General features: G+C 41.1%; 1 protein-coding gene across 3 annotated transcripts in view; it reads left to right on the forward strand.

The window, feature by feature from the left end:
• LOC134534157 (uncharacterized) overlaps positions 1-15,266 on the forward strand; it is a 70,198-nt gene that overhangs the window by 23,450 nt on the left and 31,482 nt on the right. For all 3 annotated transcript variants that reach the window (XM_063372290.1, XM_063372289.1, XM_063372292.1), the window contains exons 7-13: positions 230-361; positions 1,910-2,089; positions 5,314-5,562; positions 8,993-9,043; positions 10,019-10,314; positions 10,916-11,050; positions 13,700-13,854. In XM_063372290.1, coding sequence (XP_063228360.1) covers positions 230-361; positions 1,910-2,089; positions 5,314-5,562; positions 8,993-9,043; positions 10,019-10,314; positions 10,916-11,050; positions 13,700-13,854 — 1,198 coding nt within the window. The remainder of the gene's footprint in view (positions 1-229; positions 362-1,909; positions 2,090-5,313; positions 5,563-8,992; positions 9,044-10,018; positions 10,315-10,915; positions 11,051-13,699; positions 13,855-15,266) is intronic.

Consider the following 15,266-nt stretch of genomic DNA (forward strand, 5'->3'; position numbering starts at 1 on the left):
TGAAGATTAACAGCGATTCCTTACTGAATTGTTAATATCTTTTTTTTTTTTAACAACATTCAATTCATTCGGCATGTTTTTACAGTTTTATTTGCTAACCAATTGATAGTATCAGGCACACACCCCTAGATTTTGCGTCAGGCGCTCATCATCTTAGGGTCGGCTGCTGCTGCTCCGAACGGCGAGGAGGGCTGCAGCCGCGAGTTCTCGTGTCTGGCGTGTTCCCCAGGGGACCATCAGGGACGTCCACGCAGCTGCCGTCTCCAACGACGTGGCGACGTTCAAGAAGAAGACGGCTGACCCCGTGCCCGGCGCCATGCTCTGCAGCAAGGACCAAAATGGACTCAACCCACTGCACAAGGTGGGGGGGGACGCCATCGACCAATCGCCAGCTCGATAGATCCTCGCACTTCTAGGGGCCCGCCTAGTCAGGGGTGTATTTGTGTCAGTGCGACGCTCGCTGGTGCTTCTAGCGCGGGTGTCGCCTCTGGACTGGCGCGCAGTCTTCTCGTCGTCAGTAGGCCAAAAAGATTCGAGTGGTAACAATAACATTATATGGCTGTGAAATGACGATAAAGTCTCTTGGGTGCTTTCACTAATCTGTACCAGATGTTTCATGCCTGAAAATCATTCTGAAAACACGATATTTAGCCACTTTCACTCTCCTAAAAATACAATTTTAAAAACGAAATGCAGAAACAGCTAATAATCCACCCTCAGCAAATTATGAAATAATTTTGTTAAACAGATGCCATTCATTCTTACCTCTCGAGCAGTTTCCAAATCGCGTGGTTTTTTTATTTTCTGAAGCTCTCCACACCGTATGTGTTCCCGGGTAGGAAGCGGCCTTAAGTTTGAAATATTAGAAACTGATCTATTACATTACTGCAAATCAGTTAAACTTTCCCATCTTGAATGTATCTTTTCTGCAGATTTCGCTTTAGAATCTTCTATCATGAGCGAATATCCTTAGTGAATCTGATTGATTCCCCAGTCAGCAACATAAAGTTAAAATACATTTAATTACATTTGTTTGCCTGCTACAAATAATGAATTCATATTCGGAGAGCATGAAACAGACAAAATTGTCAGGTATAAACATAAAGACGCCATAGTTTATTATATTTCGCCTCGTCACGTCATTGAATATATAGAAACCGAAAAAAAAAAACTCTTTTAAAAGTGGCGAAGTAATGCAAGTAAAGGCTGACATAAATGAAGAGATTGGAGGCTGGCCATTAGTGTAGCAGTTTTGTTATTCTTACATTAATTGTTGCCTATAATTCTTGAGTGCACATTATTGCCTCCATTAACTGTTGTACTGAAGATTATTTGGGCGCACAATAACAACTGAACTAAGTGACATTCATTTTGACGTGACCACGTCTAATAAATCGATGAATGCCGGTCCACGCACGAAAAAGTGTCCCGTAACGCACATTGTCCCGTTACGCTGTGTTCCGTTACGCTCATTGTACGCTTGCGCCGCATCTGTCTCTCTTCCACTCGATTGGAACAACCATCGATTTGACTTTTTCGAGGCACATTAAATTTGAAACACTCCCATTCGTTTCCTACTTTTCCTATCAACGTCATATCCTTAACAGAATAACACAGATTGGAAGAAGTTAAAAAGCAAACATGTATAAAAGTTATAGTTAATCTTCGTTAAAGTAATAAACATATTTGAATTAATGAGTGCAAATAAAAGTAAATTTATCAATTAAATTGTAGATTTCATTTAATTTCTTTGTATCCATAAAAAATAGTGATAATTCAATAAAAATGATTCAATTTTATTCATAAAATTATGCAATCATTTCATCAATGTTTTGTTATGACGTTGTCACGTTAAACTATCGTCCGTAAACCAACTTTACAGACAACCAATTATTATTTTTGTTTTCAGGCTGCGGGCCTGGGGCACACAGAACTGGTCGAGTACATCCTCGAGAGGAACCCCAAAGCTGCCAACATGACAGACAACGACGGGAAGCTGCCGCTGCATTACGCGGCGGCCGTCAAGGACGACGGCAGCACCTACAACTTGCTGGCGGGAGCCACGGCCGACGAAAGAGCTCTCGACAACGTAATAACCCATAATGATAGTAACAACGTGAGACGCGTGCGCACTTGACGGCTGGGGGAGGGCCCGAGGGATGCTCCCCTACTGACGAAGGGCTGACGCGAATTGCGATAATTGCTTCGTTGCTACTATTCAATTGTCAGGAGTGATTATCGTATTCCGACCACACCAGGTGCTGTTTTGAGGGCGGTATTCCAAGACGTTCGGATAAGGTAAAGAATAAACTTTGTTGCCTTGTTGGAAAACAACCGTAACCTAACTCGCAGGCCATATTCCAGAACATGTCCAAACCGAATCCCAGTAAGAAACCGGATAGGCAGCTGTTTTAATAAACTGTGCCCTATGCGAGGCTAGAAACTAGTTTCAAAGAATTCTAGCGGACGTTTCGCAACCATCGATACAATTGTAACGGGAAAAATACTAGAGATAGAAGCACCATCTCACAAAAATAGAACGGCTTTTCCAATACTCCCAAGTACTTTTAAAGTTGCTATTATTTCTTGTTATGACCATTAAAGTGTACAAAATGTATTCCAAGATAGTCTCTGCGGAATGGCCATGGATAAAACACGATAATCCATTCCATAAAGTAAGGGAATGACCGTGTTCTACTAAGCACTGTTAGGGTACAGATGCAGCATATTCAACACCTAAAACCCTTATTTTTTGTGTTTTGGAATGCTGGCCTGAGTGGAGGGCCCCAATTAAATCAAGAGTGAGTGACTGGGCTTGGTGTGATCCAACTGAGGTGTAAGCCTTAAGACCCCTACACACAATCAGTCAAGCTCCCAGTTTGGACTGCTCAGCCCGAATTGACAGTTTGGACTGAACCAGTCTTGAGGTTTCTGTTGCTGTTGGATGTATTGTTTCATCGTAGCGTATGGAAGAAACTTTGGATGGTGCAATTGAACTTTTAGTTAGAGAAAGGAGAAAAAAATAGCAAAGTAACCAAAGAGTATAACAAAGATGACTGCTACGACACTCAGCTGATGGGTTGATTGTTTGGAGTCACATGACAGTTGGAAATGAAAAGATGCCGTTCCCACACATGGCAGTTCGGACTGAAGCACTTGAGTCCACAGTCCGATTTGATGGGAAACCGTTAGTTCATCAGTCCATCAGTTCCGACTGATCAGTCCACAGTTCGGACTTACCATGTGCGGGAGCCATTATAGTCTCATGTCTCTTGCGTCTGCCATCTCTTGTCTCTCTTGACTGTGCTGTACTCGAGGTAAGCCAGTTCACCCGAGCATGTCTTGTCTGCGATATTCGAACACAAGACGTCGGTCCGGTGAACTCACCCGAGTGATCGAGTCTCAGTGATGAATTATGGATAATGTTCGATATTTTGACTTATTTTTTTTATTTATAAAGCAGATTGCAGGCTTTCGTGGCTGTTATCTAATTAAAATAGATCTGGAAATTTCATGGATTTAGTTGGTGTCAGGCTAAAATTCATAGTGACTTAAGTACTCTCATATGTTTCTCTATTGGCAGTCTAACTGATGACCAAAAGAATCCGCGAAAATTCCGGGTCCCTTCTAATAAAGTATCTTGGCTTTTGAGGTTCAGCCACATTGAAATGGTATATTGTACTGACATTTCACTTGGCATTGCAGCAGGTATCTTTGAGGTTGAAAATCAACTGATGTTTTTATCAATCTTGAAGATGCCTGCTGCAATGTAGAGTGAAACATCGCTACAATCTACCACTTCGATGCGGCTCAACCTCAAAGTCCAAGATAGCTTATAATTTCTATATTACATAATATTGTTTGCATTACAATGTCTGAAGTCATAATGTGTCTTATTCTATTCTTAGTTTTCAGTGTGCATTTTAATGCGCATTTACTCTCTCTTTCGTATACACGAGTTCTGCCACTAGCACTGTCCTTGTTTCCTGGGAGCATTTTGCCAAATATATGCCATAGAGCGCAACTGTTGTAAACACAGCTTTATAATGGAATTAATTTTTTTAAAAAAAATTTGTCTGAAACATTATATTTTGTAAAGGAAAATTTGGAATGTGTAGTTCGTAAATACATTTTTTTTTGTTTTATTTCAAGAGTTTCATTTAATTATATTAAATTTTCACTTCAAAGAAAAATATAGCTGAAATATGCCTTTTTTGTTTTATTATCTTTGTAAGATGTGTGCAATGGGAGTGCATTAGCCATTGCTAAGCACATGTATGTCTGTAGAAGAAAACTACAAAAAACCCAAAAGACAAAAAAAAAACAATAAATTAAGCAAAACATTGCTGTTGTCAACAGGATATAAACACCACATAATATTCCGTAACAGGAAATATGGTCAACAAACAAAGAACAACAAAGAAAAATGGACTAACAGAACGAAAAAATCCCCACAAATGATGAAGGCCCAAAAATATTGAACCCAAAAAAAATTCAGCACAACAGTTGAAACGAGACAAAAACACGACAAAACGAAAAGACGAAACAAACACAATAGTTTTTCAAAACAGAAGAGAACGAAAAAAAACAAAAAAAAAACACAAATGATGTCAACACTGTTACGGAATATTATGTGGTGTTTATATCCTGTTGACAACAGCAATTTTTTTTGCTTAATTTGTGTTTTTGTCTTTTGGGTTTTTTGTAGTTTTCTTCTACAGACATACATGTGCTTAGCAATTGCGTATGTCCAAAAGCTTACATCAAGTCATGCCTTTTTTCGTTTCAACATTTTCTTGTCAACAGTTTGTTTTACGTGATCTGATAGCATAGCTTTGAATATATATAGACTGTATAGAAGTCGCGAGTGGATAGGATTTACTCTACGTTTTTTCAGAAGCGTATGATGAGCAGCTTGGGAACTTCACCGCTGCAGTGCGCTGCCGTAACGCCCTGTATCGTCTTAGTTGTTATCTACACGTTAAGAGCGCAGCACTGTCGCCCGCTGTCATTCCCCCGCACCACCAACCCAACATTCACTGCAGCTCAAGGTCGTTCAACGGGAGGGGGGAAGTGGGTGTTTGAAGAGTTCGACACTTGTCCGCTAGGGACCACCGCAAGTCGATGCCCTAGAGATGGTGGCGATTGCGGCGGTGAATTAACCAACTACATCAAAACCGTATTAGAAATGTTAACCTGGGCTGGCGACTTCCATACAGTATATATATTCAATGAGCATAGTGACCAACTGCTGCTTGGTGAGAGTGACGCGAGAGTGATGCGAGAGTGAGACCGGCGGGATGTTGCCCGCAGAGGGGGAAGTTCCCGGGCTACTACCGCCTGAAGCCCGGCGAGGCAGACCCGGGGGCCCGGCTGAGGGCGGTGCCCGACGCGCCGCGCACGGCCTCCACCTTCCCGCCCGCCTGGGACTGGCGCCTGCTCAACAACATGGCCTACGACTTCGGGCCCGTCTCCGCCGCCCAGGGGGACGACTCGGGCCACGAGGCGGGCCACTCCGCGTCCGAGGACACGCTGCCGGGCTCCGACCGCTCCAAGACCCTGGTGAGGGCGCCTTCCTAACCTCTTGTTTGTTTTTCAAATATCTTATATAATAATTCAGGCTCTGAAGCACACAATGATTTTAAAAAGTGTCAAAATTACTTCAGTACGAATCGAGTTATACGCAGGGCAGGTGCAAGGTAAATTGGCGCCGTAGGCGAAAAACTTTAATGCCCCCACAACCCCTCCCCCCCGGGCCGGTCCCCCCCCCCAAAAAAAATTGTTCTTGCCTCAAAATACATCACGTAAGCCAAATATTTTGTCAACAATCAAATGTAAGCAGGCTTGTGTTTTTTTTCTTTTTTTTACTTATTACAAATCACAAACAGGTCACCGTGGACTTTAGATAATTACGTATATCAATATAAACATTCCAAACTGTTACAAAAAATCCATTTTTAATCTAGCTTCAATAATCGTTAAACATATTATATGAGCTGTTATGTGTCGTGCTGCGCCGCCCCCAGCTACTTGGCGCCCTAGGCGGTTGCCTAGTTCGCCTATATGGACGCGCCGGCCCTGGTTACACAAACATTGCACACACACAAAAATATTGTTTTCCTCCATAAACACTAGCCGTAATAAAATTTTATAGAAGAATAAAAAATAGAACATTTTTTTGCTAACTATTCATCACATGCATATAGTTTATGTAGTGTGTGTGTGTGGTGTGCTTAAAGTTTTTCCCGGGTGAGAGTTTGATTGCCTGAGTCTCGGTGTTGAGTTTTTGGGGTCGATTCCTGTTGGCCGCACTTTGGGGGGGGGGGGGGGGGGGGTGGAATTCTCATTCCTGAAGTGTGATTTCCATTCACCTGAAACTAACTTCAAGTCTGGGCAAAAAGTCTTAAACTAGTTTGGCATCCCATCTTGGCTACAATTTTCGAGCGTTATGAAAAATTCCGATCGAACGAGGTATTTGGTGTGTGTGGGGGGGGGGGGGGGGACCAGCAGAGCAGAAGAGTTTGTCAGCGGCAGCGCCACTCCAACGCATGTGCTGGCGGTCGAATGGGAAGAAGGCAAGGGGGGGATAGGTATGATAGTTGTAACGGCCAGAAGGGGAGACGCAGGGGAGAGATATAAATTACGCAGTAGTGATGCTACTGAAATTCTCGTAAAGCTGCATGTGTTTGTCTACTCCTCGGTTTTAGTAATGGCTAACGATTGACGCTGCCATATTTCGTTTAATTTAATTTAAAGTATGTATCTACAATTTACTTATTCGTCTGGAAATTAGTTCATGATTTGTGCAATTAACTTAATAAGTATCATTCATTTTTATGTGAATAGTGGGATTGAAAATGTAAATAATTTATTTCTATCTATACATACCTAATAAGCAAGAAGTTTCACTTGTGTCGTGCGTGGATTCCAGGCACACTTTTTTTTTGTAAATGTAACTGAAATAATCGTGTAAAATTACAGATATTTGAAAATTTGTACATTTATATGAAAATAAAATATTTTTTACTACAAAATAATTGAAGACAGTAATACTGGGTTCGGATTATTGCCCAGTAATTTATGCTTTGTGTTGTGCCAGTACCTTCATGCATTAAACTTATTTGTAAACCCATCCTTGAATAGATGTAGTAATAACTGGGAACATTGATAAGGATAATAAAACCAAATGAAGTTTTTTTTTTCATTGCCTGCCTCAGTGTTTTTTTTTTTTTTTTTTTTTTTTTTTGCTCAGAAGCCATCCAGCATGCACTAGTACACAATACTTCTCAGGGGCGGTTTCTGGCCATATGGCTCGAGGCAGCAGGTCCAATGCTCAGCAGAGATACCCTGAGATGTCAGCCACTCAGGACGCTGTGCTAATGGTGGAATGAAAGGATGTTTCTTCGGAACAGTATTTACGAAGCATGTGGCCCTTGTATGTGGTGCTGTCTCCACGCATGACCTGTTTCAACCCTAGAGCTGGTGCTCCACCCGACGCACCATAAGTCACTGACCAGTCAGTGATTAAGGCCTCCGCTTACCGGGGCACACACACGGTGCGCAGAGCTTCAGGAAAAACAACGCGATTTCAAAACTACCCAAGATATCCGAGTGGGGTCTGCTTACGAAAAGCATTTAAGAGTTCGCTGAGGGCCGAAAAGTACTTTTGGTATAGGATTAAGTTTTTAAACTGTAGTTTTAGAAGAGTTAAAATGGCTTGAAACGCATGTTTTCAGAGTAATTTTTAGGCGTAAAACAACCAGTACAGATTCTTGAAAGCAATTAAGACTTGCATTACATCTTTATCTTAATTTCTCGGCCATATAATGTTACGGTCACCGCTCAAATTCCACAGTTATCCTGTGACGCCGAGAAGACTACACGCCATTTAAGAGCCTTGCGCTTAGAGGTTATACCGCGCTAGAAGCACCAGCGAGCGTCATGCTTATCATCCCGCCTCACTAACACATATACACCCCTGACGAGGCGGGCCCCTTAAGGGGCCCGCCTACCTAGTCACACAGACGGTGTGCAGAGCTTCAGGAAAAACAACGCGATTTTAAAACTACTCAAGATATCCGAGTGGGGTTTGTCTACGAAAAGCATTTAAGAGTTCGCTGAGGCCCGAAAAGTACTTTTAATTTCGGATTAAGTTTTTAAACTGTATTTTCAGAAGCGTTAAAATGCCTAAAACGCGTGTTTTCAGAGTAATTTTTAGGCATAAAACAATCAGTACAGATTCTTGAAAGCACTTAAGGGGCTTACATAACACCTTTATCTTCATTTCTCCGCCATATAATGTTACGGTCACCGCTCAAATTTCACAGTTATCCTGTGACGACGAGACGAATGCGCGCCAGTTCAGAGACTTGCGCTTAGAGGCTATACCGCGCTGGAAGCACCAGCGAGCGTCGCGCTTATCATCTCGCCTCACTAACACACATACACCCCTGACGAGGCGGGCCCCTTAAGGTGGCATCCTAGACCAAGGGAGAGGCCATAGAGAATCACAATGGTGTTCGTAGGTGGAGCCATGGAGTTCCAGCACTGGAAGGTTTGAGATGGTCGGCACAGAGTCTGTCATGAGATAACTTGCACTACATAAGCCCCAATCACAAATGCAAAACAACTAATTACTTAATGTGGAGTCTGCGGCAGAATGACTAGTACACTACATCAACAACGTTTAAAGTACAAAACGCTAATCCCTGAACAAAGAGATTTGTCATAGGATGTTTGTTACATTACACGATTTTAATCACAAATGCAAAACATGTGCCCCTGAATGCTGGGCTCTTATAAATGTGACGATTAATACAGCAAATAGCATGTCCGGGTGGAAAGCCCTTAAAACACATGTGCCACGAGGGTGCGAAGCATAGACAGCCACGAATGTCAGCTGGCGAATTAAATTAAGGTGAAATCAGTGTGCAAGTTTCGCCTGTGGACGGCTCTGTGCGGGCAGAAAATATTACCTATTTATTTTTTTCAGGGAGATGACAGCAATTTCGGGACACAATCTTCAATATCAGAAATGCAAGAAGTAAGTAGAAATTTTGATTAAAATCAGTTTTCATTAAACATTCCATTTATTAATATCTTTGAATCAGCAGCAAAGAACATGACTTCACAATGTAATGGTCGTATAGAACTAGTAGGGGAATAATTTGCTCCCTTCCCTATCATTATACTTAGATGTATAATTACTGATGTATAAGAACCTTTATGAATGCGGTCATTCATGGTTTATAAGTAAATTTTGCTGGATTTAAATTATCAAGTTAATAAATCTTAACAAGTAAAATAGACACACAATATATATATATATATAATTTATAACATAATTATTTACTCAAGCATATATTCTACATACATTTAAACCTATGATGGTGATAAAGAAATATCACTTCTGATTCTTCCCTTAAAAATGGCTGGATCTGGATCCCCTTCTGACATAATGATAATTTAAGAAATCTAATGCACAACAGTAATTGTAACATTTTTCTAATTATATCATAGTGTTTGCATTCCTAACACATGTCATATTTCATATGATTTTCAAAATTGTCGAGGAATTAAATTATTCTGTATATGTAAATAAATTGCAGTTGATACTTCGCAAGTTATACGGTTGCATTAGACCGGTGAGCCATACATGATTATAGTAAGGGTTACGAGGTTGCACCTCCCGCTCCAAGATGCTGCCAGTATGTGTATGAATGGCTGTAAAATAACACACAAATCACACTTAATGGTGCTGTACATCTAACTGATTGACTGAAACAATATATTTGAAAACACAACACTGGCGGCGATCGGCCGTGATGTGACCGGACGGACTGCTACAGTACAGACAGGGCTTCTAACCTGCTGAAATTAAGGGTAAATGTTTTGACCTCAAAATAAAATAACTGAATTTGTATTTTTTTTAAGACTTTGAATAGTGGAACATTGTCTTCGGTAGTGTGCATAGTTGTACAATCAATATTGCAGCGAATTTGTAATAATGCCAACACAGGAATCCAGTCACATCGAAGCCGGATACACCAAGCTAGGACCAGGTAACGAAGGAGGCAAACCACCTATTGAAGAAGACGAGGGCATGGGAGGAGACGTGGAGGAGAACGAGCAGCAGGAAGCGGAGGACCAAGAACTCGCAGTGGAAGAATCAGGGGACCAAGGAACAGCCGCAGGAAGAGGGGACGAGCAGACAGCGGGATCAGACATGGAGAATGGAGAGGAGGCTGCAGTGGAGGAGGCAGAGGGGAGGGCGGCCGACGAAGAGGACGCGGACCAGGAGCCCGCTTCACTAAGGTTCAAGTATTCTTATTAACTATTGTAAAATAAGCCCTTGTGATTACAAGTTGTTACAAACAGGCCTATCACTTGGATTTTCGTAATTTGTCACCAACAAGTAAAGGTTTCAGCTGTGCGTGACAAGTGCAGAAGTTGGTAGGCCTACACTTGAAGCTAGAAAGATTAGACGGAATAACCTCAACATTATAATTTAAGTCCGTCCTTTTTAAAATTTTAATTTGCGAGCACGAAGAACTAGATCACAACATATTTATAACGGAATTATCAGTAAACTTCCAGATGTATCTCCGTACCTTTGGAGAAAAGGTAAACAAGTAGGGAGAGCAAGGGCATTCCGAGGCATTCGGGCTTATCCTTTAGTGTGTGTCACAGAATGCCCTTGATCCCGCTACTTAGGCAAATAGTAGTAAACAAGTGACAAGTTTTTGAATCACAATAGTAAATATCCGAAGTATTTTTTTTAGTAGCAAACAAATAATTCACATGTGAAGCTATGGAAATTCACTTGTTACAATTTGACACGAGTGCTTCTGTGAAACACATGCACGAACTTGTAGAATGTGACCTGCAGTTCCAAACTTGTGCTCTGGCGCAACAGGCCCGAGCAGGACGAGCGGGAGACAGCCGGGCAAGACGACGAGGCCGTGCGAGACGCTGAGACGGGGGAGTGCGAGGTGAAGGACAGCTCAGAAGCCACTGGCGAGGAGGAACCTGGTGCTGCCCAAGTGGACAGGTGAGGAACACTGCAGACATATATTCTCAGGGGCGCAACAACAGGGGGGGGGGCAAGGGTATTTCCCCCCCTCTCTGAAACCTTGAAGTGGGGGCAAAGGGGGCAAAGAAAGTGCTGTGCAATCAATTTTTAGATAATAAAACTACTTAAATAGCACCATTTTCCACCTTGAAATACAAATTTTCCCGGGGGAGGACCCCCGGACCCCCCGCTTCAATAGGGGGGATCGATGATTCTTTATAAAAAGGTATATAGCCCCCCTTTTGGAAATTTAGTTGTTGCGCCCCTGTCTATTCTCGCACTGTAGAAACATACCCACAGAGAGGGAGAGAGAGAGAGACAAAGACACAGAGGGTCACATAGACACAGAAAGAGACACATAGAGAGACAGGAAAGACAAAAAAAAATGGGGTGTGGCTGTGTCATGGACATGGTCGTGTGTCGCACGTGAACACGTGTACGTAAGAGGTAATATTTTCTATACGAAGTATAAAATACGCTATTTTTTTTATTCTAACACCATATATATTCACTGTAACTATTTTACACTAATATTTTATATGTGCAATCGATAGATTTTGACGAGAGCTGACGATTGAAACGCAAACGAACGTCGTAGCTTTTCCGAGTCAAAAGTTATACTAAATGGAAATCTCGAAACGCAGCAAAGTGACCTTGAAAATGGCGGCGCTTCCCCCCCAACCGTACTTAGTGTAACGAATTATTTGATCCTTTAGCTATCCAGTGGTGTAATTAAATTTTGGATGGAGATGATAGATATGTAGCTGCAACATCAAACTGTATCCCCAGATTTTGTTATCATTCAATTTTTGAATTGCCTCCCACTATAAAAGCCATTTTTAAAGACGCATTCACGTCAAAAGAGCGACAAAAAGACGAAAGTCAAAAATACAGCCACACACACAGAGAGAAATTGGTGGTTGGCCTCCAGACGTGTTTGTATAGTTAAAGTTCACATTTTGAGGGGCTTGCCTATAAAGGGGTGCACTTGTGTTATTGACCCGGGGAGATAAGTCAGATGCTAGCTGGCGCTTCTGATTCCAGTGCAGTATCGCATTCAAGCACAAGACTGAGGACTGGCGCCCAGTCTGCTCGTCGTGCGTAGGACAACTATTAGATTTGAGCGGTACCTAATGGTGTAACGCAAACCACTTGGAGTGCTTCGAAGAACCTGTACCGGATGTTTCATGCCTAAAATTAATTTTGAAAACACACATTTCAGCCATTTTTTACGTGACAACGTCTAAAAAAACGATGAACGCCGGCTGCACGCACGAAAAAGTGTCCCGTAACGCACATTTTCCCAGTTACGCTGTGTCCCGTTACGCTCATTGTACGCTTGCGCCGCATCTATCTCTCTTCCACTCGATTGGAACAACCATCGATTTGACTTTTTCGAGGCACATTAAACTTGAAACACTCCCATTCGTTTCCTACTTTTCCTATCATCGTCCTATCCTTAACAGAATAACACAGATTGGAAGAAGTTAAATAGCAAACATGTATAAAAGTTATAGTTAAAATAATCTCTTCGTTAAAGTTATAAACATATCTGAATTAATGAGTGCAAATAAAAGTAAATTTATCAATTAAATTGTAGATTTCATTTCACTCCTTGTTTGTATCCATACAAAATAGTGATAATTCAATAAAAATGATTCAATTTTATTCATAAAAGTATGCAATCATTTCATCAATGTTTTGTTATGACGTTGTTACGTTAAATTATCGTCCGTAAACAGAATCTACAGACAACCATTTTTACTCTACTAAAGTGACAGTCTAAAAACTAAATACAGAAACAGAACTACTTATCCGCCCTTAATGTAACCTCACATGCTGTTCGTTAACTGAAACCACTCTGATATCTTGAGCAGTTTTCAAAATCGTGTTTTTTCCCCCCTGAAGATCTGCATACAGTATGTGTGCCGGGGAAGGCGGTACCCCTTAATAATCCATTGGAGTGATAAAATAAAATATTAAATAGTTTCCTTGAATGAAAAAAAAAAACTAAATAAAATACACAATCGAGGTTCCCTGTGAAGTTTCGCAACTGCAACAAACGTGGTGACTAAACGGCACGGCAATGCTCTACGTTATAGCCACATTGCCAAAAAGTGAAAATAAAAACAATTGATATTCCACGCACAGGTTTGTTTCACTTAAAGAAAATAATGAAAAAGTAAAAAAAGTTGTAGTGGGTATCGAACCCAAGTCAGCAGATTTCAAAACCATGCACTTGGCCACTTTTTTTTTTTTTTTTTAAAGATGGGTGACACACCAGCGAGTTTTGACAGTCACCAGTGTGCCAATCATCTCCCGTGGGTGCTTGCTGTTCCCGGGGGTGGTTGCTGTTCCCGTGGGTGATTACTGTTCCCGTGCGTGATTGCTGTTCCCGGGGGTGGTTGCTGTTCCCGTGGGTGACTACTGTTCCTGTGGGTGATTGCTGTTCCCCGGGGTGGTTGCTGTTCCCGTGGGTGATTACTGTTCCCGTGGGTAATTGCTGTTCCCCGGGGTGGTTGCAGTTCCCGTGGGTGATTACTGTTCCCGTGAGTGATTGCTGTTCCCGTGAGTGATTGCTGTTCCCGTGGGTGATTACTGTTCCCGTGGGTGGTTGCTGTTCTGCAGGTGGGCACGGGACGAAGATGGTGGCGGGGGAGACGCGGGGCAGACTCCCGCCTCCGACGCCGCCTCCGACCCCGACCACGCCCAGCTCTTGGCTGGCGGGGAGGAAGAGCAGGCAGGCGGGGGCGAAGGGCCAGTTGAGACCGATGCCCCTGAAGGTGCATACAGTAACTGTTCCAAGGTCCAGTTTTCTGCGGGCCTAGAGTAGTTCTTAGATAGATGCATCTCTGAAAAAAAAAAAAAAAGCTTTTGCCTTGCTGTGTGGGTTTATTCTTTTGTGTTCAGTTTCACTGTGTACTACATTTATTATTTTCTGGCACGCATCATGTAGATCAGTATACATAAATACATAACGTGAATCTAGTGTAGAGTGTTAGAAAGCATGTGATTAGGCTGCTATGTGATGATGTTGAATTTATATCCTGTTGGTTTGTATTTATGCTGTTAGAACTAGATTCATGATCGCTTTGAGAAAACCTAAACAGATAACGAAATCACAGGATGGGCATTTTAGTGTAAAATTTTGTAAAATATTTACTATTTTAACTCCTCTAATGTACACCCAGTTTTTAGAAAATATTAATGTTTTTGTCTTGCAGTGTTTGAAGTTATATATTAGCGAAATTAAGTGTATTGAACCATATATTATTCAAGTATATTAAAGTTGTATTGATAAAATTATAAATGTTATTACTTGAATTATTAAATATACGTAAGATTAGTCAAATGTTTAATGCAATATACAGTTTAAATTTTCAACGTATTATAAATTTAAATAGCCAACATTCATTGTATGTGCTATAATACTATTAATGAAGAATGTTTAATAAACATAATTTGATTTTATTCTAATGAAACTTGTACGTGTTAGATTTTAAAACAGCATATTTTTGTATTTATTACCAAATGGTATGCTGCTTGCTGACTGTTACAAGTTCATTTGAGTCTTCATTTACTAGTTTGCAGTTTTTTTAATTAATGTTGTGTGATGTCTAATAGGAGCTGATTTCAGATTTATTTATGCTTTCCAGAACAGTCCTGATCTCGGCTACCCTCTTTCAGTTTACTTTACTTACTTTTCTTATTCTCCATTTACACTAGTCTTGTCATCATCCAAGTTTCGAATACATACACGAATATCTATACGATGCAATCCAGAAGGCATTCCAGTGACCATAACATTTTAATGTACACAAATTATATTGTTATACAAAACCAGCTGTTTAAAAGTTGTGTGATTCTTATCAATTTAAAGAACTGCCTAATTCAAAATAAAAAAATAATTGCTATAGTGGAAACACATAACTCCATGGGGGAAAAAAAGTTAATTTTTTATTCCAGAAATTAACCCTCCATCATTCTGTAATGACGATATGACAGTGGCCTTTTTGACCACGATCATAGTTGGAATGGAAAAAAAACAAAACAATATGTAACTTAGAACGAGTTAAGTAAAACATTTTTATGGACATACGCAATTGTTGGTTTTTCACTGTCTGTCGCACAGAAAGCATAAGAATGGACAAGAAAGATGTATGCACAAATATACAGAAAAATCAAGACAAACGCC

The sequence above is a fragment of the Bacillus rossius genome, chromosome 7 (genome assembly GCF_032445375.1).
Source record: "Bacillus rossius redtenbacheri isolate Brsri chromosome 7, Brsri_v3, whole genome shotgun sequence".
Lineage (NCBI taxonomy): Eukaryota > Metazoa > Arthropoda > Insecta > Phasmatodea > Bacillidae > Bacillus > Bacillus rossius.